This window comes from Ictalurus punctatus, chromosome 3 (assembly GCF_001660625.3).
Source record: "Ictalurus punctatus breed USDA103 chromosome 3, Coco_2.0, whole genome shotgun sequence".
Lineage (NCBI taxonomy): Eukaryota > Metazoa > Chordata > Actinopteri > Siluriformes > Ictaluridae > Ictalurus > Ictalurus punctatus.
Window position 1 is genome coordinate 19,188,629 of NC_030418.2, and position 24,406 is coordinate 19,213,034.

The 24,406-nt window shown below is 37.4% G+C and overlaps 3 protein-coding genes across 7 annotated transcripts in view; 1 reads left to right on the forward strand and 2 right to left on the reverse strand.

The window, feature by feature from the left end:
- Positions 1 to 1,512, reverse strand: part of ptpn20 (protein tyrosine phosphatase non-receptor type 20) — a 34,144-nt gene extending 32,632 nt beyond the window's left edge. Inside the window, exons 1-3 of the mRNA XM_053679042.1 lie at positions 1,346 to 1,512; positions 1,087 to 1,274; positions 12 to 77 (exon numbers count right to left, since the gene is read on the reverse strand). Of these exons, the coding sequence (XP_053535017.1) occupies positions 12 to 77; positions 1,087 to 1,274; positions 1,346 to 1,469 (378 nt within the window). The 5' untranslated portion in view covers positions 1,470 to 1,512. The remainder of the gene's footprint in view (positions 1 to 11; positions 78 to 1,086; positions 1,275 to 1,345) is intronic.
- Positions 1,513 to 5,989: 4,477 nt separating this feature from the next.
- Positions 5,990 to 17,666, forward strand: mapk8a (mitogen-activated protein kinase 8a). 4 transcript variants are annotated; one of them, XM_017464716.3, is made up of 12 exons: positions 5,993 to 6,189; positions 7,533 to 7,709; positions 7,818 to 7,947; positions 8,078 to 8,136; positions 8,485 to 8,623; positions 10,789 to 10,954; positions 12,229 to 12,300; positions 12,621 to 12,803; positions 12,984 to 13,108; positions 13,930 to 13,993; positions 14,304 to 14,381; positions 15,271 to 15,422. In XM_017464716.3, exons 2-12 carry the CDS (start codon positions 7,552 to 7,554, stop codon positions 15,285 to 15,287), a joined length of 1,191 nt encoding a protein of 396 aa, XP_017320205.1. In that variant the 5' UTR covers positions 5,993 to 6,189; positions 7,533 to 7,551; the 3' UTR covers positions 15,288 to 15,422. The 4 variants fall into 4 exon arrangements, 3 of the variants coding, with proteins under 3 accessions (XP_047010111.2, XP_017320205.1, XP_017320204.1); XM_017464715.3 differs by having other exon boundaries at positions 5,994 to 6,189; positions 15,276 to 17,666; XR_008396307.1 differs by lacking the exons at positions 12,984 to 13,108; positions 13,930 to 13,993; positions 14,304 to 14,381; positions 15,271 to 15,422 and adding exons at positions 11,324 to 11,361; positions 11,668 to 11,721 and having other exon boundaries at positions 5,991 to 6,189; positions 12,621 to 12,681.
- Positions 17,345 to 24,406, reverse strand: part of arhgap22 (Rho GTPase activating protein 22) — a 30,132-nt gene continuing 23,070 nt past the window's right edge. For both annotated transcript variants that reach the window (XM_017464710.3, XM_017464713.3), the window contains exons 6-10: positions 23,025 to 23,157; positions 22,778 to 22,851; positions 22,546 to 22,667; positions 20,880 to 21,741; positions 17,345 to 19,126 (exon numbers count right to left, since the gene is read on the reverse strand). In XM_017464710.3, the coding sequence (XP_017320199.1) occupies positions 18,904 to 19,126; positions 20,880 to 21,741; positions 22,546 to 22,667; positions 22,778 to 22,851; positions 23,025 to 23,157 (1,414 nt within the window). In that variant the 3' untranslated portion in view covers positions 17,345 to 18,903. The remainder of the gene's footprint in view (positions 19,127 to 20,879; positions 21,742 to 22,545; positions 22,668 to 22,777; positions 22,852 to 23,024; positions 23,158 to 24,406) is intronic.

Below are 24,406 nucleotides of genomic sequence, written 5' to 3' on the forward strand. Positions count from 1 at the left end.
GTTGGACTCACTTGGTTTTGAGGAATGTGATAGTCAACTGACCAATAGAGAGTCATGCCAAGAGAGTATACAATCATCTGAAAAGAAAAGGAAACATGTTAAATGTACTATACTTTAGAAATAGTCATTGCATAAAGTCTATAATGCTTTTTACTGGCCATCACTATGGTGAGACTAGAAGCTAAATGTGTTATTAGTCAGCACTCTCTATCTGAGTGTCTGTCTGGGGAGCTAAGTTCAAACATGTGGCCAAAACCAGAATATCTACCAAAGATGTTGATGCAGCAATTTATCAGTAAATCTCTTCCACTTGCAGGTGAGACTGTATCCTTTTCACATTTATGTTTACATACACTATATTGCCTAGTGTATGTGGACACCTGACCAATCATGTGTCTCATATGTGCTTTTTGAACATCCCATTCCAAATATAGACCGCCGTTTTCTATACATCTTGGAGCATGGTTGTGGGGATTTGCTCATTCGGCCACGACAGCATTAGTGAGGTCAGGCACTGATGTCGGGTGAGGAGTCCTGGTGTGCAGTTGGCATTCCATTTCATCCCAAAGGTGTTCAGTGGGGTTGAGGTCAGGGCTCTGTGGAGACCATTCAAATTCTTCCATACCAACCTTGGCAAACCATGTCTTCATGGATTTCATTTTGTGCACAGGAACATTGTCATGCTGGAACAGGTTTGGGCTAGGCTCCATAGTTCCAGTGAAGAGAAAACTTAATGCTACATAGGGCTTTTTTTTTTTTTTTTTTAGGTTCAGTCCATTGTAGAACCACAGTTACATATGTAACCCCAATGTTTCTAATGAGGCTTCCTAAGCAAGTTGGAACCCTCTCTGATAGGGAAACATTATGTTGTAACATTCTACATAGAACCTTTAAGAGTTTTCTAAGGGGACAAAAGCATAAATTAGGATGGAAGAATGAACCTTTTCCCCTCAACTAGTTCATATATTTATATTTTGACTTGCTGTGTCTTGTTATTACTGATATCCAGCACTAGATGGCAGGCTCATTAAGCCGAGGGTCTGTTTTAATAATGTGTATTATTACTGTGCTAGGACTAATGCTGACTTTTTCCATAGCCGTTCTGGTGGTGATGGAACGGCCCTGCAGCATCTCTGGTGCAGTGAAGGCACACGCCTCATCCGTCATTGTGCAGTTCTTAAATGCTAGTGTACCGTTTGCAGACAAGAGCAGTGATGTCGGACTCATGATGCTGCAGATGTTGCTATGACCTAGAAAAATAAAACAGACACTTACTCAACACAACATATACCAAAGTATAGACCTAATTTGTGATTGGATTTTACTGCTTGTCTGCATGCTTTACCTGTGCTAAAGATATCCAGCAGTGATTCAGCAGAGGTGATCAAGATGGCCCAAACCTCATCCTCCTCCAGTGGCCCTCCTCTAGCCTCCAGCACTTCAGCTAGGGTCACAAATGTGCTGCTCATCCTGTACACTCACAGGACACACTACTGATCATATAGAATCTAGCTCACTAAATGGAGGCAGGTGGAGACAAGAGAAAGAAGAAGGTGCATGTGGATTATGAGTATGATGTGGATGATGGAGGCAAAAAAAAAAAAATCAGTTTTCATCAGCATCATTGCTACCAGCAAAGTATATTTGAAAGATAGCATTTACGGGTTTTTATATTAAGCCTTTTTCAAAGAAGACAGTAAGGATATTTCAATAATACCTGTTTACTCCAAGCTTGCTCACTAGATTTAGTTACCTGGCATTTTACCACACATTATTTTTCTGCATCCCTTTAGACACTTGTTGAGGTCCACTTGACATGTCTTCACTTTTCATACTTTAATGTCATAAACTCTTCCTTGAATTTCAAACAATACACATACAGTGTAGGCACTGTACTACTCTATATACATATATACAGTATGTATGCTAGATCATTTTTAAACTAGATAAACATATTGTCTAACTTGCATATAAAATGTTTTAGCAGCTTTCAGTGAAATTAATCATTATTATCAACACGATCTACTTCATTAAGTGTTTAAAAAAACCTTGGCTGAACATAACCACATTGCATTTACCACTCGATTCCACTTACATCATATTTATTGAAGATATAAGGTCCAGGAACTCTCATGCAAATCAAAGATAATGGATTCTAATGTAAAAAATAATATTATAAATATTAATTTATGTTCTTCTAACTAAACATCCAAAAGATTAGCCTTTATAACATAAAACCATGGTTTAATTAATTTATTTATTTATGCAAATAAGAATATGGTTTACTTTATTAAGCTTTGTCTCTTAATTTCTGACTTAACATTCAGAAATACAGCCTTGCCAGTTGAATTGTGAATCTTACCTTCTTTTTTTTTTCTTCTTTTTTTTTTTTTTTTGTCAAGGACTAAAGAAAAATCTATATGATGCATATTTACAGTGTAGATAATTACATAATTACAATGTGCGACATAAATTTGAATCCAGACACTTATTTAGTGCACTTGCAGTGAATGAAATGGATAAAATACTACATATATTCCAAAGCATATCCCTCTATTGGTTATTGAAATTGGTGTTTGATACAATCCAAAGCAATAAGGCCAACATCATTGCTTTCCTACCAAATTTAATAGACCAATAAACATGTTTCCTCAAAAATGAACAGCAATCACAAAGAATTACTTCACTGTTTCTGCTACGGTATACCAAAAACATGTTGAAGTATGGCTGTAAACACAAGTCCAGTGCAAAATTCTCTACTGAATACTGCATATTTTTTTAGTAGTTGATGACTGCCACACTATAAGTTTCATAAGACACCTAAAATGCTTTTTTGTTTGTTTGTTTACTCTAGGCTACTTAATTGTAAAAGTCGCTGGTTTATATAATGTTTAAGCAATGCATTTGAAAAGATTTTACCTTGTTTAATTCCATGTCTGTTAAAGTTCCTTTGTTGATGTTCATGAAACAGGACTACAATCGCTAATCCACTTGCTCCAGCACGCTTTGTTTACCTCCTGTTACTAAGAACACACAGCATACAGATGTAGGACTACTAAACTTTCTATACTTTGCCCTCATCGCACCTCTAAAATACTATAATTTACAAACATTTATATACAGATATATAGGCATATCTATGTCTGTATCTTGTGGTGTGTAGAATGACTGTGACTCTACACAGTTTTGGCACTGTATTTACTGCCACTATAGTTAGAATACTGCCATAAGAACTCAATTGGATTAAACCGAGTCTGAGGATCCCTGATTGCATCCTTCTGTTTTCTGTTTCACTGACAACATGGTGACTGTGGGAGTAATTTATAACATTATCATTTAGGATATCTCTCATTGTATGGAGAGAGAGGGGGTGCTATTGCTGGGACATGCAATGTCTTTTATTTGAAGAAGACCTACAACATATTTAGTGTAAGTTAGGTAAAGCAGGAAATAAAATAGTCAAATATTGAATGTTAACATATTGATTGATAAACTACAAATGTTTTATTATTAGTAAAGAACATTATTATTATTATTATTATTATTATTATTATTATTAAAAGTATTAGTAGTAGTAGTAGAAGGAATAGTAGAAATAGAAGTATTAGTAGTACTAAAAGTAGTAGTAGAAATAATAGAAGTACTAGTAGAAGTAGTAATACTAATAGTAGTGGATACAGTAGTATGACTATATTATTGACAGACCTGGTTATGTTTGGCTATGAGTCAGTGGTGCATGATGCTACAGAAACAGAAATTTTCCCATCCATCCATCCATCCATCCATCCATACATACATACTTATATACATACATACATACAACCCCAATTCCAAAAAAAGTTGGGACACTGTGTAAAATGTAAATAAAAACAGAATGCAATGATTAGCAAATCTCGTAAACCCACATGTTATACACAATAGAACATAGAAACATATCAAATGTTTAAATTGTGTAAATGTACCATTTTAATAAAAAATTAGGTAATTTTTAATTTGATGGCCACAACATGCCTCAAAAAAGTTGGGAGGGGTGCAACAAAAGGCTGGAAAAGTATGTGTTACTAAAAAGAAACAGCTGGAGGATAATTGGCAACAGGTCAGTAGTATAATTGGGTATAAAAAAGAGTATCTTAGGGAGGCAGTCTTTCAGAAGTAAAGATGAGCAGTATATCTGCAAAATCTGTGAAAAACTGCATCTACAATTTGGGGATAATATCATCAAAAGATTTGGAGAATCTGGAGAAATCTCTGTGTGCAAGGGACAAGGGTGAAAATCAATTTTGCCTGCTTGTGATCTTTGGGCCCTCAGGCGGCACTGCATTAAAAACAGGCAAGATCATTCCATTCTTTAATGGAAATCACTGCATGGGCTCAGAAACGGCTCTAGAACTCATTGTCTGTGAATATTTGCCATCCACAAATGCTGGTTAAAGCTCTATCATGCAAGAAGCCATATGTGAACATGATCCAGAAATGCTGCCATCATTTCTGGGCCAAAGCTCATTTAAAATGGACTGAGGCAAAGTGGAAAACTGTTCTGTGGCCAGACTAATCGAAATTTTTAATTATTTTTGGAAACCATGGACGCCACATCCTCTAAACTAAAGAGGACAAAAGAGGAGAGGGACCATCCAGCTTATTATATTCACTCGGTTCAAAGGCCTGCATCTCTGATGGTATGTGGTGCATTAGTGCTTATGGAACGGGCAACTTGCACATCTGGAAAGGCACCATCAATGCTGAAAAGTACATACAGGTTTTAGAGCAACATATGCTTCCTTCCAGATTCCATCCCATCTTACTGGGCAGAGGCAGAGACTCTGCCTCTCTAAGATACTCTTTTTATAACCAGTCATGTTACTGACTTGTTGCCAATTAACCTAATTAGTTGCAAAATGTTCCTCCAGCTGTTTCTTTTTAGTAACACTTACTTTCCAGCCTTTTGTTGCCCTGTCCCAACTTTTTTGAGACGTGTTGTGACCATGAATTAAAAATGACCTTACTTTTTCCTTAAAATGGTACATTTTCTCAGTTGAAACTTTTGATATGTTTTCTATGTTCTATTTTGAATAACATATGGGTTTATGAGATTTGCAAATCACTGCATTCTGTTTTTATTTATATTTACTTACATTTTACACAGTGTCACAGCTTTTTTGGATTTGGGGTTGTACATATATACACATGGAAGTGGAGCCTATCCAGGCAATACCTTGCAGGAGAATTCACGCCAGGTTACGGAGTATGGCCAGCCGGTCGACCAGGTCTAGGAAGAGTCCTGATTCCAAACTTCTTCCATTTCACAATAATGGAGCTCACTGTACTCCTGGGAACATTCAAAGCTTTAGAAATATGGTTTTCTACCCTTTGATCATAGAGATCTACAAACAGTTCGCTCTACTTCATGGTTTGGGTTTTGGTCTGACATGCACTGTGAATTGTGGGACATTATACACACAGGTGTTTACCTTTCTAAATCCTGTCCAATCAATTGTATTTTGCACAGGTGGGTTTAAGTCAGGTTCTAGTGACATCTCAAGATAATCAGATGAAATAAGATTTGCACCACCTGAGCTCAATTTGTGGTGCCTTAACCAAGGTTCTGAATACTTAGCTAAATTAGAAATTTTAGTTTTCAATTTTTAATACATTTAAAAAAAAAAAAATATATATATATATATATATATATATATATATATATATATATATATATATATATATATATATATATATATATATGTATATATGGCCAAAAAAGTAAATAAGAATAAATAAATAAATATTTAAATAAATAAATAAATAAATAAATAAATAAATAAATAAATACAGTCCATTTAAAATGAAATACCTTACAAAATATAACGTGCGTATAAACTGAAGGGGTCTGAGTACTTTCTGAACCCACTGTAGCTACAGTATATGATTGACAGGACTGCTTGGCTGTGAGTCTGGGTGCGCGTGATGCCACGGAAACGCGGAGATTCGGTGACGTAGAGCGCAATGTCGCGTGCGCTGCATGCAAGGCCTGTCAGAGCTAGGAAGCGGTGTGTATGCGGTCAGGTCATGGTTTTTTCAGCCGAACAACCACATACTCGTTAGCTGTTTGCGTTAAAAGCTTCGTTTGCACGCATTTACATGTTCCGTGGATATTAATATAGAAGGGAATAACTGGAGTTGAATTCCCGGCAGGTAAGCCAGCGTTTTACACGGTTTAAGGCGGTATTGTTTGGCTGTGGGGGAGGGTGTCTGCATACAGCACACAGCTGATTTCGCCTTCTCACCACTGAACAACGCTGCAAGCTTTCCCTTCTGGAGCATGGAAATACAATGCGCTTAAACACAACATGCTGCATACACAAACAGGTTTATTCTCAATACGGCTTTCGGTAGATACAGTGGTTTGTTTTCAGGCTAGCTAGGCTAGTTGACAATGTGCTAGAGGTGCCATTCAGTCAGCTGCACTTCCAGCATCTTTACTGTTCAGTTCAGTGTAATGCCACGGTTACTATAATATCACGCCTTAATTTGGCATATTTGTGTTTGTGCATGTTCAGAACATGCAAGGAAAATGCAAGGAAAATGCAAGAGAGAGAGAGAGAGAGAGAGAGAGAGAGAGAGAGAGAGAGAAACGGACTGCTTTCTTTTCAGTCTAAAGCCTGACAGGAGTGAATGGAGTGGGACAGTTTAAGTCTAATCCAGGTTGTAGCTTTCCAGCTCAGGACACCTAAAATCCCCAACAAGCAAGGAGTGTGTCGATTTATCGAACCGCTCATTAAACCGGTTTTCACTATTGAAGACGGTATTATGCATATATGCATACTGTTCTTACTGTCATTTTCCTGCCTGTTTTACAAAACAAGCTTTCTTTAGGTTGGTTGGTGAAGGTTGACATTTATTAAGAAATGCATTGGTCTCCAGTATAAATAATCTACACCTGTAGTGTCTGAACATAGTATGTCAGTTCAATCAGTCCAGGATAGCACATGTTTTATATAGAACAGATTATGCTCACTATTCACTAGTAGTGAAATGATCCTACTCTGTTTTCATACACATAGAAAGGTGAATTTGTATGAATTGTCCAGCATTTAAATAAATAATTAAATACATGATCATATCTTTCTGGCTCATTGGCTGTTTTTTTTTGTTTGTTTGTGTGTATTAATATTTTCATTTGAAAGCCATTAAAGAAAGCTGTTGTCTTTCTGGTAATGTAACGTATGAATTTTTAGATAAAGAATATTTGTTGTTTTACGGTTGAATCTGTTTGTGCGTTTTGAAGGCTTTGTTTTGACAAAAAGCTTACAGCAACTCGTGACTATTCTATGCTGAGCAGATATTTCATCCTGTTGCTTCTTGCCAAATTCATTATTTTCTTTAAAAACAGGATGCTATGCGTCGCCGCTCCCAGACTAAACCTCTGTGCTGAGTCTATCATTCAGCGCAATATTACCATCTGTAATACACAAAGTCTAATGCTGCCTTTTTTTCTATGATCGATAATCCACAATATTTCATTGCTTGCGGTATAGGTACATAGACGTGTGTTGTATGAATGATCAGACATCAATTTGCCAGGACATCACCATGAATAAAAACAAAAGGGAGAAGGAATTCTACAGTATAGATGTGGGGGATTCAACGTTCACAGTTCTGAAGCGTTATCAGAACCTGAGGCCGATCGGCTCGGGAGCACAGGGAATAGTCTGGTATGTTCTCACTCCTGAATATCCATTAGCAATTACATAGCAGAACAGCATAGATCATTGACCATTTGTTTGATATTTGCCCAATGTGTCCTTTTTATTCCCTTGTAGTTCAGCATATGACCAACATCTTGAAAGAAACGTAGCTATTAAGAAACTTAGCCGGCCCTTTCAGAATCAGACACATGCCAAGCGAGCATACAGAGAGCTGGTGCTAATGAAGTGTGTCGACCATAAAAATGTAAGTGAGTTTCAGGAAATTAATCTATATAAATTCTTGTTGGTGAATTCTGTTGTGTTTTTACTATACTATTGTTTTTGTATATTTTATATAGTTGATGTTAAAGTATGATTATCTTTTACATTTCCAGATTATCGGCCTTTTAAATGTATTTACACCACAAAAAACGTTAGAAGAATTTCAAGATGTGTGAGTATACTGCAGAATGCTAACAATGTTCAAAAATGACCAGCTATTGTGTAGACTCTCAAACAGCTTATCCTTGTTTAGTACACTGAAGGTGAGAGAAAACTGGACCACTGCCTAATCGACACCAAATATTCTCTCTCTCTCTCTCTCTCTCTCTCTCTCTTTCTGATACACATGCTCACACGTGCGCGCACACACACACACACACACACACACACACACACACACACACACACCCCTCCTCCTCCTCCTCCTCCTTCTCCTCCTCTCTCTCTTGTCTCTTGCACCCCCTTCCCCCATTCCGCCCTCTTTTGCCACTCCCTCTCTCTCCTACCAACCCACCGACAGTTACCTTGTAATGGAGCTGATGGATGCCAACCTTTGCCAAGTCATTCAGATGGAGCTTGACCACGAGCGGCTGTCCTATCTGCTGTACCAGATGCTGTGTGGAATTAAACACCTCCACGCGGCAGGGATCATCCACAGGGTCTGTGCTCTATTGCTTAAAAGGAAACACAGTCATTCGGAGCCAGCGTTGCACTGATAGCAAAAAGCTTAATAATCAGTTAAGGTGAGGGTGGGGGAGGGGCAGCATCCTCCGAGCATAAGACAAAAAGCTCGAGCTCGTCCTGCTTGCTGCTGCTGCTGCCGGTGACTGCATTGCGCTGGCGAGGCAGGAACGTGCTGAGAGGAATCAAGGAGAGAAGTGATCCGTCCTGAGTGAACACTTCTCATCTATCACACATGATCAGGGAGCACCGATCGATTTTTCTTTTTCCTAAGCATAATTTAGTCTGTTTATCTAATAGGAATATGTAATAGGAAATGTTTAAGGGTAAATTATATCATAGCAAGGTCATTTGTTTTCTGTAGTAATAAAACCTGCATACACTATAAACTGCTCACTAATTTGATTGAATCATCAGCAGGGAATTTCAAGCATATTTGTACAGTAATTAAAGCCCACAGACAAACACTTGCATTTTTGTTAGGTGGTTAACAGGCAAAATTATTATAAACAGCTTCCATCCACTATTTAATCACTATTCTTTTCCAGCAACTTAAAATTAATTTCTAATTTATTTCAAGGGGAGAATGCATGAAACACCACCTGAAGCATGATCCCATCCACAGCTCCAGGCAAATCCTAATAATTGTTAAGTAAATAAGAAATGAATTACTTGCAGTTAACTCAATTTGTTGTTCACAGTGCATTATTACCCAAATCATATATAAATATACACATACCTTAATAGGAACACCTGCACACCTGCTTGTTCATGCAATTATTCAGTCAGCCAGTCATATGGCAGCAGCACAGTGTATAAAGTCATGCAGATAAATGATTTCACATCAACTTGCTGTTCACCCAGTATAGCTGTATCAGACGTTTCCCACTGGCAGACCCAGGACCTGCTTGAGACGTTATATCCAGTCCATGCAGGATTTCGTGGAGTTTTTTTTGGTGGTGGTTGTGGCCAAAAATGCTTGAAGTTTCTGCAGCTAATTTTATTATTATAAACTTGCGATGCAACTTGCAGAGTTTTTTGTGCTTTTTTTGGTGGAAAGCTACTTGAATTGACAAAATTGCAGTTGTGCAAAATTGTTTTGCACATTCTTTCGCAGTGATGTTTGTTGATAAATGAGACCTTTTAGGTGTACTCCTGTTCGACACACAGGAATCAAAGAGGGCTTTGGCTGAATGTGTGTTGTGATGACGTCACATGATGCGTCTTGGCCCAAATCTGTGGAAAATCTGCAGTAATTTTGAAAAAATTGCAGGCTCCTAGGAATATTGCAGCATTTGTCTGATTTTATAAGCTGGTAAATTGTGGCCATAACTGGACGCATGTGGTCGGCAACAATACTTGGATAACAACTCAAACAATGCTCAATTATTGTTAAGGGCCCACACCATTATACCACCAGCAGCCTGAACTGTTGACACAAGTAAAGTTGGGTCCTGGATTGTGTGCTAGTTTCGGTATGCCTGTACCCACTGTAGCCTCAGATTCCTGTTCTTGGCTGATAGGAGTGGAATCTGGTGTGGTCTGGCCATTCTCCTCTGACCTCTCTCATCAGCCAGGTCTTTTAGCTTATGGAACTGCTGCTCACAGTTTTTCTGTGGTTTTTTTTTTGTTGTTGTTTTTTGTTTTTTTTTGTACAATTGAGTGTAAACTCTAGAGATCATTGTGCATGAAAATCCCAGGAGATTAGCAGTCTAAGCGAGCATAAATGCCCTACTCTCTGTCTGGATAGGATGTGTTAGAGGGCTTTCCTCTGAGTATGTCCAGCTGCATTTTGTTGTAGCATGTGTAGCAGTTTGAAAAGATATAGTGACTGACTTCATGTGTTATCCCTCATGCCCCCTGGTTGGTGGTGGTTGTGTGAGAGGTGAGAGCTAGCTAGTTGGTGGGAATTGGCAATCACTAAAGTTTGGAGAAAATGGGGAAACAATAACAAATCTATCAGTCCATATAATCAGAGTTGACCACCCAAGATAGATCCTAGACCATGTGTAACCAATAATTGCAACTGATTGGTTGCAAAGGTTAGTCAACTGTAGATTAAATTTTGATGTGTGCACTTTACTTTGTATACACTGGATAAACTACCTTGCAATCCTGTAAGTGTTTTTCTTTAACACTGCAGGACCTGAAACCTAGTAACATAGTAGTCAAGTCAGACTGTACCCTAAAGATCCTGGACTTTGGCTTGGCCCGGACAGCAGCCACTGGTTTGCTGATGACACCATATGTGGTGACCCGCTACTACAGAGCCCCTGAAGTCATCCTGGGAATGGGATATCAAGCCAATGGTGAGTACTGCTGACAAGCTTTTGAATGCCTGACTGGCATTTATTGCAAATGCTTAGCTGCAAACATCATTCTCACCTTGCCTGTCTCATGATGCACTCTTGTGTTTTTTAACATTCATATATATATATATATATATATATATATATATATATATATATATATATATATATATATATGTGTATATATATATATATATATATATATATATATGTATATATATGTATATGTTTTGCTTAAAAAAAAATCAGCTTTTATAATTCCAGGAAGTCAAATGTGCTATGAATGAAACCAGATAACTAACAGCTACTACTTCACACAGATTTGCTTTTTAACCACCTTCTCTCTTTCTTTCTGCTACAAACAATTAGTGGACATTTGGTCAGTGGGCTGTATTTTGGCAGAAATGGTTCGTCACAAAATCCTTTTCCCAGGAAGGGATTGTATCCTTGCATGCTTTACAGTTTTTAAAGGAGAATTTTTTAGATGAAAAGATGTAGAAACCATGTTTAATCTGTCTTCAGTTGATGTGTGTGTGTGTGTGTGTGTGTGTGTGTGTGTGTGTGTGTGTGTTCGTGTGGAAAAAAAATAAATATAATGTTATATATATATATAAAATTATTATTTTTTTACTGAAACAGACATAGAGATACTTCAATGTTTTCAGCTGTAAAACTAATGTTTATGTATTCTGTGTACTTTTGGGACTGTACAGCTGATGGGGCAAATACTATATTGATGACCCTGATACCATAACTCAGTATGCTTGGTATGTTACGCTCTTCCATGTGGGAGTTTCCATTTGGGGTCAGAGTGACTAGTAGTAAAGGGTGTTGATGAGGTGTTGATGAATTCAAGACTGGTTTCTCATGGCTCGAATGTTTGACTGTCAAGATCACCGTGTTATTGAATAGGAGTCTCACCACGAAGAAAAAAAAAAATACATATTGTATTTGTTACACGGATAGTAAAATTTAATTCTACCACTATCCTAAATATGCTGTACTGTTCCATGTAGTTGAAATAAATGTCGTTATATGAATGAGTTGAGGACAACTTTATATATGAGTTGCTGGTTTGTGAGGCTTTTTAACATTTGATGGAAGATGATTGTAGGTGCTTAAAATTTATGTGTTATTTTATTCACTGTTTTGGCAGCACTTGCATCTTCATTATTTTCACCCTTGTATTTTCCCTTCCCTCATTTCCTGTCCTAGGTCTGTCTGTTTTTAGTTATGTGTTGCATGCTAATTTAATTTTCATTTCATTTTTTCAGTTGATGTCTGGTCTGTTGGCTGTATCATGGCTGAAATGGTCAGAGGTAGTGTGTTGTTTCCAGGCACTGATCGTATCCTTACCCATCATTCATTGTTTGCTTTTATGTTTTTTACACAACACATTCACACCGAGAGCAAAGAAAGTCTAAAATATCTAGGATTGGATTATCACAAACAAAACAAATTGATTCTTAATTTATAATAGCTTTAGTCAACTATTAGGTAAGATTTAATTTAAAGTGCAGGCAGGAATGTTTGTTAACTTCGGTCATTCATTTCTTCATGTATGTCCAGAGATTGTTGGTCCCTTTTCAATCCTCTATTCTTTCCTGTGCACACTGCAGTGTTGTTGTTGTTGTTGTTGTTGTTTTTTAATCATGTGATATCCAAGATATTGATCAGTGGAACAAAGTCATTGAGCAGCTGGGGACCCCATCCCAAGAGTTCCTAATGAAACTCAATCAGTCTGTAAGGACATATGTGGAGAACCGGCCTCGCTATGCCGGATACAGTTTTGAGAAGCTTTTCCCTGATGTTCTTTTCCCTGCTGATTCAGATCACAACAAACTTAAAGGTAATATGTGGTTTAATAGATCTGCATGTCATGGGTTTTCACTTGGGAGAGGTGCAAAATTAAGTACTTCAGCTCTTTTAAATTCATCCATGTAAATGTCTGAATGAATCTAAAGGCATGTGACAGGCACTGTGCATGTGAAACAAGCAGGTGCTGACTGAATGTTTATCTCTGTTTTAGCGAGCCAGGCTCGAGACCTGCTTTCCAAAATGCTAGTTATAGATGCATCCAAGCGCATCTCGGTAGATGAGGCTCTACAGCACCCCTACATTAACGTGTGGTATGATCCAGCTGAGGTTGAGGCTGTGAGTATACTCACACACATGCGGAGTATTAAGTCATTGCTTTCTAGAGGAGAGTGCTATTATAAGAGTAAAAATTTTTTTTTTTTTTTTTTAAATCCCAACCATTACTCACTCATTCACCAGTGGTTTTGTGTAGTCATGCATATCCTGATTATTTCCTCATATAACTTGTTTTCTATTTGTGCATGTTACAGTTAGTAAAATGGCAAATTGTATTGGGCATAAAAATATGAAGTTAAAGTTATTCAGCATGTTTTAGTAAATAAGTAATAGTAATAAAGTATTCACTAGTCATTTTTGAATGAAGAGAAGCTAGTGAGGTAAATATATATATATATATATATATATATATATATATATATATTTTCACCTTTTCTTAATTTTCAAAATATTCTTTTTTTAATTTTTTTATTTTATTATTATTTTTTTTTAAACTATAACCAATGGGTGGCACAGTGAATGTTGACACCCCACAGCTCCAGGGTTCTGGGTTCTGTCCACAGTTTGGGTTACTGTCTGTGTGGAGTTTTGCATGTTCTCCCTGCATTTGCGTGGGTTTCCTCTGGGTTTACTGGTTTCCTCCTACTGCCCAAAAACATGCAGGTAGGCAGATTGGCTACACTAAATTGTCCCTATGTGTAAATGCGTATGTATGTATGCATGTATGCATGTATGCATGTACACACACATATGCATGTATGTGTGTGCCCTGCCATGGACTGGCATCCCATCCAAGGATAATGGGGTTACTGTAGATAAATGAAGACATAAATTAATACTGTAACCAAAGTGTGTACTTTTGCTGTCTTGTGTTTTTTCAGCCCCCTCCCATGATCACTGACAAGCAGTTGGATGAAAGGGAGCATACAGTGGAGGAGTGGAAAGGTGGCATCAGCCTCTATTCCTTTTTCACACTTAAACTTCTATGAAATCTGATGCCGGGGAAAGTACCAGAAGTTCAGTATGAATATCATTTGCGCTCAGTCAGAAGCCTGTCTGATGAAGTCACTTGAATGTGTTAATGACTCCCTCAGGCATGTTTAAATGGCTTGTGCATGCTACTAAATTTAGAAAGACAGATATTTTGTCACACGTGGGATTGTATTCTTTGGCAACTTGCACCTTGCCCGCTTCCATGACGTGTCTGTGTGCCTGACTATTTTCCTCTATCTATATCTATGTCTTTTTGCATCAGAGTTGATCTATAAGGAAGTGCTGGACTGGGAGGACAGGATGAAGAACAGTGTGATCCGTGGCCAGCCACCTCCTCTAGGTTGGTTAAACTGATTTTCTTCTACAAAAAAAATTTAAAAATTATGAGTCTGTTGAGTAAAAGCACTATTATGTTAATGCAATATATTTACCCATTGAAACATTAATATTAAGGGTGTATCAATATTAATATTAATATCAATCTGATACCAGGCTCGTTTACTTGTGTAAAAAAAAAAAGTTCAGATACTAACATGCAATATCATGTGTTACTGTCTGACATAATCTTTCTGTACAAATTCACAATCCTAAGCATTCAAAGTATAGGAGACTGCAAACTGTGCGCTACAAAAATATCAAGTGTAGGAATTACAGCATCTTCCTACAATACAAGTAACCTGATAAAACATCTTAAATATAAAAGACATCATGAGGAGGTCATTGCTAACAGCACACAGCAGCACTAGCAATAGCCAGTGTTGCACCAAACAAAATATATTGTTCTTTATGATTGGTCATTTGCAATGAGGGTTTCTGACACAATTAAATTTACTTACAGCTGTAAAGATGTGAAGTAGAAAAAAAAAAATGCTCTTCTGCACTGTAACCCCATTCGACTCAAGGAGTCTAATGTAACTAGATACTGCACTTCGTTTAAAACCAACTAGCTAATGTTATAAAGAATGAGCTGGGGAAACTGAGCTAAATAAAGTTTTCTGAGATGTCTGTAATTGATTAATACTAAGTAGGTTACTCATTTTGGTACTCTGTGTCACAAAGTAACGAAAACATGTAGTAGTCTGAAAAGAAATGGTGTTGATGTATCTTTAATTTCTAAATATACTATGCCCTCATTAAACTTAGTAATACAATATTCATACAGTATTACAGTATCAGTAGTACAGAGGCTGCGTGTATTGATGTCTGACTGATGTGTGTGTTTCTCATAGCACAGGTGGAGCAGTAGTCAATGGCTCGCCTCAGGCTTCCTCTTCCTCCTCCATCAACGATGTGTCCTCCATGTCTACAGAACCCACCATGGCGTCAGACACAGACAGCAGTCTGGAGGCCACAGCCGGAGCGCTGAGCTGCTGCAGATGACTATCACCTTCCCCTGGAGCATCGCAGTGTGTCGCATGGTATCAGATTTAGGCCAGTCAGTTTTGCTTTTCTTAATGCTTGTCCTTTTAAAGGTCTTTTTTTTTATCTATATTTGTATTGGGTAAAGAAGGTTTGCAATGCAAAGGCAATGTAAATACACATGGAGTTATAAGTGTGTATGGGTTGGCGTTATTTGCTTCCTCTCTAAATACTGCAATATTCCATCGTCATTTATTCTCCCATCAAGAAGCTCCAGCAGCCCCTAACTACTGAATGTGAGTACTTTTAACATGCTCACTGAATTCTTCCTTTAAAATAACATATTGGTGTAGAATGTAAAGACTAAATTGTAAATATATATTTTTATTTATTTTATTTTACTTTATATATATATATATGTGTGTGTGGGTTTTATGTTTGAGTGGATATATCTGGGGCTACAAGCTTCCTTATACTATTTTGATCCTTAGGTAGTGGATGTAAAATTTTAAATAGTGCATAAACTGCTATCAGTGTAGTATAACTATTTAATTTCCGTTGTTTTGAGATGGTTTCATCTACTTGGTGGTTTCTACAGCTCTGACCCATAATTAATTTTTTTTACTTGTACATTTTTTTTTTTAAGAACAAAATTGTTTATTTCATCCAGAGCTACTTCATGTATACAGTATGAAGGTTATAATGAGGCTGCATGGATCCTTATTTTGGCTTTTGCTCTGCAATTTCTTTTTTCTTTTTGATTGTGGCAAAGAATGACACTGAGATATTATGGCTTTCAGAATCATTATTCCCAATTTTGGTACCAGATTTGAACTGTAATTCACATTTGACATTTACTGGATATTTAATCCAGTTTAAACAGTATTAAAGGTAGTTCTCTTATACTTGAAATGCTGTCCTGCATTGAATGTGGAGTAGGTCATTGTGAATCAAGGAAAGTATTCTCATTTTTGTATGCAAAATCTATTTATAGTTCATGACGTCTGCTGATTATTTTTGTGAAATGTAACAAAAAAAATATTTCAATGTTCTTTAAAGGTATTTTTATTTATATTTTTGGAAATGATGGAAAGGTTAGTAATGACCGGTGCTGTAAAAATAAGTGTGTAGTGTATTAAGTATGTCAGTTGCATTAGCTGCTTCTGTACTGCATTACAGAAGTGTTTTACATTAATTGCTGAACGTTTGAGCTGTGTGTGGGAATTTCTTCATCTTTCCTAAAGAATGTTTTTTTTTTTATTTCTTCTTTAAGAAAAATAAGTTGTCTATGAATTAATGGTTATGAATGTTAGTGAGACGTTTAGTCCGTTTGCTTTCTAAAAAGAAAACCCTTGAAACAGGTTTTGGGTTTACATCATTTCTAATTTTAAGTGCTCTTATGACTGTGATGATAACTCTAAATGACCCATTGGAAATTCTTAACTGTTATAGTTTAACCTGGAAATAAATTGGAATTTGCACAAAAGCATGTATTACATTAACAGGGGACAGAGCAGGATCAGCTTCAGTAGAATTTGAACTACCTCACGCTTAACATTTTAGTTTCTCATGAATGTGAATTTTATCATTTGTGTTTGTTTGTTTATTTATTTATTACAAAAGTCATAATTGTTACAATGATAGCTGGGAGTATATGGATTTGTGTGAATGATTATGTATGTAGTATGTAACCCCGTGTCGTTTTAAATAGACGAGTGATTTGCTACCACGACCCTCATTAGGATAAGTGGAATTGAGTATGATTTGCTCTCTCTCGTTTTGTTCGTTCATGTAGAACACTATTTCATATCCTTCCCTATAAATAATGAGAATCCTGTCATTTACATTTTTCTTTCTGAGATGGAGCTTAAAGTTTAAAGTTGTTGTGGGCCATGTAGTTCTTTTTACTGATAACCCAGTCTGAACCTTATACTATATCTGAGCCCACTTCATTAAACTTTCCCATTTGATCTGGATACTTGTAGCATTTATGGAAATCTTACACTAGCCACTAAATATAATCATACACAGCTTGGACATTTCTCCAACTATATGGACTGCTAACGGAGTTAAGTTGAGAATGCAAAATAGCCGTTATCAGGAAGACCACATCGATAGTATGATCATGACTTGGCGATGATGGTTAGTTGCTGTAGAACGCTCCACACATGCAGTTATATGTAAAGGTCATCAGTGTGTACCACATCATTAGATTGCACTGGCATTCAACAGTGTTGTAACCACTGCAAATAAATACATCAAATAATTCGTGTTTGTGATCATTTCACTTTTGCTACATGAATGTGTTCGAGATTTGTTGCAAGTGCACATGCTAGGATATCCTGCATTCATATTTGCTGAAATGTACAATTATAATTTGTGCATTTAATATTTTGTTAAATTTAGAAAGAAAACATATATACGGTAGTAACTAAAATGTGTTTTACAGTTCTTTCAAGGTAGGTGACACATTCCTAAGTGCAAATTTTGTCAAATTGGATCAAGGTAAAATTCTTTGGGAACATCTGTGACCATAAAGCCTGTGATGATAACTTTATTATGTTTCCTTTGCTTTCAGTCATATAATGTCAATAACCAATGATACGAAAGCAGTACAACCTCGATTTTGGCACTTTCATGAGGGGAAAGCACAATAAGATTTTAACTTTACAAGTCATTCACATTAATTTCTGCCTTTTATATACCAAAAAACAGTATGTTTATTCAGTGTGGTTTTTTTTCCCCCAACAACACCTGAGAAATAAGTTATACAGCAATAATCCTTTTAACCGTGGCAACCTCATTAATGCTAAATGTATTATTTTTTTATTTTTTTATTTATTTATTTTTTTTCAGGAATAAATATGCAAATGCCGCTAGAGTTTATTTGTTGGTCTTTCCACCAGTCTTCTCAAAAATGTCTTTGCCTTTTTAGCAAACTGTGTTTCACTTTACAGTAAAGGGATTTGATAAACGAGGTGGGAAGTGTAACAATCATTGACTAAACCAGCAACGATTTGCCATTGTATATTTCTTTAAGACTGGACAGCCATAGGTATTTTGTGGTCATGGACTTCAAGTAACAAAATTGTAAAGGAGTTGTGAGAAATGTGGAGCTATGAGATCATATGTAATGCCTCGTCTGTGGTTAAGCTGTATTTTCCCAATAGCATGCATCAACACAAAAGGCACTATCATGGAAATAATCTGTCTTATGAAAATCATTGAGAGTAGGCAACCATAATTACAGCAACTGCAAACAATCAGTGATATCATGCTTTGGTATCGTCTGTGCACACTGGAAGCGAAGTGATTGAGACGCCGGTGATGGTAATTATCATTTAAACATATCCTAAAATTTCAGGTTGAAGTTTGAGGGGAAAAATAGATTTGCTACTAATAGATAAGAGTTGATCAAGTTGCTGCAATGGAACAGCTTGAAATTGCCTCAGAATACCCATGATACATGAGTATAGAGATTTAAAAATGCATCTAATGTGGAGTCACATTTTCTTTGTCCTTGTCCCCATCGTTAGATCTCCTAAAGTGGAGAAGAACTCCTCCATCTCGTTCTGCAGTAGTCGGTTCCGGTTCTCTGCATCCTCACGGGCTCGCTCTGAGTTCCGCAGTTTAATTTCCAACATTCTATACTTCTTCCTCTCCTGGTCTAATTCCTCCTCTAACCTGTCGACCTGCTGAGTCAGCAATTCACTGTTCTCTTCCAGCCTGTTAGAAAAAACCATGATGAGGTAGGGAAGACATAAACTCATACAAGCATGTGTTCATTAATTATACTTCTTTACAGTCAGTGCAGCACACACTATTGTGTCCTAGATACTGTGATGAGATGCAAAAAAAAAAAAATAATAATAAAAAAAAATAATAAATGACTTTAAAAACTTGCTTGAAAACATGGACTATTATTTCCTCTTTAAACTGCTGTTCAAGCAACATTTAGACCAACTGAACCCACTTACAGGAAATGCTAACTGACTATTTGGTATGCATTCTGGATATATTCTCTGTATCCCAGATGACCATGACCGATTTATGTCACTATGCTGTGCTTTGCAGTCCTTATCTCTATCTCTTGGATGTCCAGTCGTGGATGACGTTGTTGGGAACATTTCACATTTTAGGTTACTATACTCAAGAACACAAAGGCTCTACCTCATTACAAAGATGTGTTTCTCTGTAATTCTACCAAACCTAAGCTCTTAAAAAAGGTTCTGTTTTTACATTGTCCCTCTGAAGGAACCCTGTTAAGATGCAAGAACCCTTAAAGAACCATTCAAGAATGCTTTAATAGCCATTTTTATAAGGGTTTATTGAAACTTTGTACATACAGAAGTATTCACCCCCTTGAACTGTTACACAGTTTCTAGTGTTACATCCTGGAACCGAAGTGAACTTAGATAGACGTATACACTATATGGCCAAAAGTTTGTGGGCCCCTGACCATCACACCCAGATTTAGTCCCCCTTTACTGTTATAATAACCTCCACACTTATGGGAAGGCTTTCCACTAGTTTTTGAAGCGTGGCTGTGCAGATTTTCTCAATTAGGCACAAGGGCATTCCGGTTCATCCCAAAGGTGTTCAGTGGGGTTGAGGTCAGGGCTCTGTGCAGGCACTTGAGTTCTTCTACTCCAACCTTGGCAAACCATGTTTTGTTGTGCACTGGGGCATTGTCATGCTAGAACAGGTTTGGGCCTCTTAGTTCCAGTGAAGAGGAATCTTAATGCTACAGTATACAAAGACATCCTGTACAATTGTATGCTTCTAATTCTGTGGCAACAATTTGGGGAAGACCCACATATAGAAGTGATGGTTAGTGATGGTTCCACAAACTTTTGACATATAATGTATGTCATTTAACCAGTCACTGACTTGACTTTTCATAACTTTGGCTCGGACTTGTTTTGATAACACATTGGTATTCAGGATGCTATTTGTTTAGGTTCTCTGGGGGCGTCCAGGAACAACTATTGAGTCTCCAAGGCGTACTCTATTTAACTAATTATGTGACATCTGATGGGTTGTACCAGAACTAATATAAAGGTTTAACAACAGTGAGGGTAAATACTTATGCATTCACAAATGTAACTGTTTTATTTAAAGTAGTAATATTGTAAATTAAAGTCCATTTCAGTTTCAGGTTGTAACACCACAGAGGGTAAAAATTGAATTTTTTTTTGGGGGGGTGGGGGGTGGATTGGGATACTTATGCAAGGCACTGTACATCTGAATCTTGAAAGACCCATGGAGATTGACCTAATCTTGACTATCCACTGATTCTTTTAGCTCTTTGGGTTCTGTAATACATTTAAGACTACATTAAATAAAAATAAACACAATATCACTGACAGCTACCACTTGTAACTCTCATGAATGATTAACTATTACATAAGTCTATTTTTTGATCTGAGTACAATTCATTTTTGAATAAATGAATAAAAATCGAAGCTTTCCTACTTACCTCCGTATTCGGGCTTCATAATAAATTTTTTGTTTCTTCAGCTCGTTCTTCAGTTCAGTTATAAGGCTGTTAAGAGCTTGTGAGTTGTCATCAGGATCTGTTGATTCATCCACGGTATCATCCACATTCCCATACTCACTGCATCCCGTGCTGCTTACACACAATTCCAGTGCTTCACTACTTTCTGTGATGTCTTTCTCTTCCACCCTTGTCTCTACCCACTTGTCCTGGTCTGTACTCAGTGCTGAAGGCTCGCTACTCACTGAGTTCACTACCGATATCTCACAGGAGGAAGTGGACCAGGGTGAGCTGGCCACACTGGGCACACTCACGCTGGAAACAGTTACGTTGTCATAGGTGGAAAGGCGATGAGACAGCACTGAGTCCTTGCCCACACGCTCTCCTGACGATGTGCGTCGATGGCTTCTCAGAGATGACAGGCCATTCATCAGCCAGTTCCCACTGTTCGATACGTCCACAGATGAGCCTCCAATCTTAGGCAGCTGAGCCCGTGTACTGCTGCTTTTAAAAGAATATTTCCATGAAGGGAGAGATTTGGCCTGTTTGCTTGGGCTGACCGCAGGCCCAGCTTTTCCCTGAGGTGCACGTTTTGCATTATTGGGCATGCCCATGTTTGTATCCAGAGATATGGCACTGCCACACATGTGGTCAGGAAGGCTAGGTGTCTGACTAGAAGAGGGGCAGTGCTGTATTTCATCCTCTGATTCCCAAGCTACCATGCCACGCTGGCCCTGAGCAGGTGTCTTACTCTGCTTTGAGGATGTCTCAACCTCTGTGCCTCCATAAAGTCTCTCATGCTCGCTGATCAGTACTGTCATGAGGTGCTGCACCTGAGAGGTACCTGAAACAGCCTCAAATGTTAGCTTTTCATTATTCCATTATCTCTCATGTAATTTATTGCTTCTGATGCAGGTTAATGATCCACTAATGTCTCAGATTCTCAAACATTTAAGTACTGTACTATATTTTACTTAGTGAGGTCAGGCAATTACTATATTTCTATAGAAACAGCTAGCAGAGAGACGTGCATGCTGGACACTCCACATGAACAGAATAACAAAATGTGTAATTGTTGATATGGTGAAGTTTTCTGTAAGAGGCCTTTTATTTAGCATTTTTGGAATAATTCTCCAGTGTTACTGGTTTGTATCGGAGGCAACACTGCTTTCTGACAAGTTTTCTGACATGGGAAAGTCTTCAGTACAGATGACTTTGCACAGTTAAGGCTGGCATGTGAATGAATAACAGAAATGTGTTACACAGCAATAAATGTCACTATAAATGGATGAAAAGTATAACGTCATTCTGCAATAATTTAAAACCTTGTTAGCATTGGCAAGTTGCTGTGGTGTAAGAGGAAAATAACACCACCCTGATGCTCCTTATTTTCCTATAACAGCCCACCTTTTAATGTTTTATTCCTTGCATAACATAATTCATCATTAATTAACTGCCAAAACATATAACTATAGTATTTCCCAACTGGGCCTTAAGTTGCATTCCCAAACCTAGCTTAATTAAATGCCTCCAGTCAGTAATAGCTTCTTGTTTTTTTCTATTTAAAATGCTTATATTATTTGTTATTACATATGATTCATTCTGGCATACTCCACAGCAAAGGTCACCAAAACATTGTTTGCCTTACCCTCCATCATTGAAACAGGATCCTCCATTTTTGCTCTGAGGATATTTGGCCCAAATACTGTTGCAAGGTTCTGAACACTCATTTTATTTTCATTTGCATAAGACTGGACTTCATCCAAGAATCTAAAATATATCATGAAAATACTGGCTTAAAAGATCATGTAACATTTGGAGAAACTTATAAATACATTTGTATGCTAACCATTGTTACTTATCTGACTTTGTTGGCTTACTTGCAAATGTACTTCAGCAGGTTGTAGTTGGCTTGAGGAAGAGTGCTCACCTGCTTTGCCAGCTCACTGAGGCCCTTTAAAAGGAATGTAAAAGCGTGCTATGTTTGGAATTACACTCATGTTTGAAAAGCAATGCTCTCTGTGACCTCCTCTCTACCTTGCAACGTGCATAACATTTATGAACTGAAATAAATGACAATGTAAAATGGACAAAGGTAATCTGATAACATTAATGACCATGTCTCACCACTTCCTCATCTTTGAGCAGTAGCTGGGCACAGGTGAGGAAGTCCTCATATTTGTTGAAGGGGATGACTGGTTCAGGCAGCTCCCTGAGGTACAGCTTCAGCAGAGATGCCACCGTATGAACATCAGTATTGCTGCAAAACATTAAAAATGTTTGTGTAGACCACCAACTGCATTTTTTTTTTTTTTTTTTTTTACACAGGTGTACAGTACTGATACGGGGGATTTCCTGCTGCCATAAAGTCTGCTTGTATTGTTTTTAATGGTCATTAAGACAACAATGTGATAACATTGATTAAGATAAACTGGTGTCAGAGACAGAATTTTATTGGTTGAAAAAGACATACAGAGAAACTTCCACAGAAAACATGACTGGCAAGCTCAGCTCTCATCAAAACCTTAACATTGTATAGAAATATAATGAAAAGAGCAGTTTCTTGGAATTTATTTTTGCCTTGACTTCATTATTAAATATCTACCTAAACGAATCCGATTTTCTTTTATTGCTTTAAATTGACCTCAGGCTTTTCTATGTTGCAATTTTAATTTAGTTTCAGCTTTTATTAAAGAGCAGCCACCACAATAAAACAGTTGCTTAATTATTCGATTTGTGTTGCCCTGGTACACTCTTACCGCTCTGTCCTTCCAATCTTCATGTGACTTTTTGGCATGTGTGAAATTCTTTATAAGTAACTAAGCAACACTTTCAGTGCGAAGTGAAAGCCTAATTTTTGTGTAAATATTCCACTCGGCAGAAACAGAGCGAGAAAGGGCGAGAGGAGGAGGCATCAATCACTGTAGCCTCTTAACTCTTAATTAAATGTGGTGTGTGTGCATGTGCACGTGTACATGGAGAGGTGTTACAGTGTATTCAGTGGACAGATTGTCCAGCTCCTGCACTAAAAAAACCCAGTGAAGCGGCTCAGACAGGATTAATGAGGCAGGATGTGAATGGTGTGTACACACACACACACACACACACACACACACACACAGTCCTCAGGTTCACATGGTAATTATACAGACGTCAAAAAGAAACACAAGTATTGTGAATCATCTGTACAACTACGTTCAGTAATGTGATATAAATTGTGTAATAAATCCTCACCATCTTCTCCAATATTATTCAGTACTGGGATTGACAAACCAATAGCCTGAGCACCTGTGACAAGCAGACAGGGTTTTGATACTCTCTTGGAAACAAATTGGTATGCATGTTTAAACATTTCATGTGGTTTGTCGCATCTTGATGATGCAACCATAGTGCCACGACTCGTTCTGAATGCCACCACCTGTTCAACTACACACATCCGCCGAGACGGCATCTTTTTTTTTTTATTGTCGGTACGATTTTTACATTGTGTTCTTTTGCATGCAGATGAT

Coding starts and splice junctions, on each gene's coding strand:
- mapk8a (XM_017464715.3), top strand. CDS start 7,552: ATGAATGATCAGACATCAATTTGCCAGGACATCACCATGAATAAAAAC. Junction 12,301..12,620: donor GTTGTTTCCAGGCACTGATC/GTATCCTTACCC, acceptor GTGATATCCAAG/ATATTGATCAGTGGAACAAA. Junction 14,382..15,275: donor TGGCCAGCCACCTCCTCTAG/GTTGGTTAAACT, acceptor CTCATAGCACAG/GTGGAGCAGTAGTCAATGGC.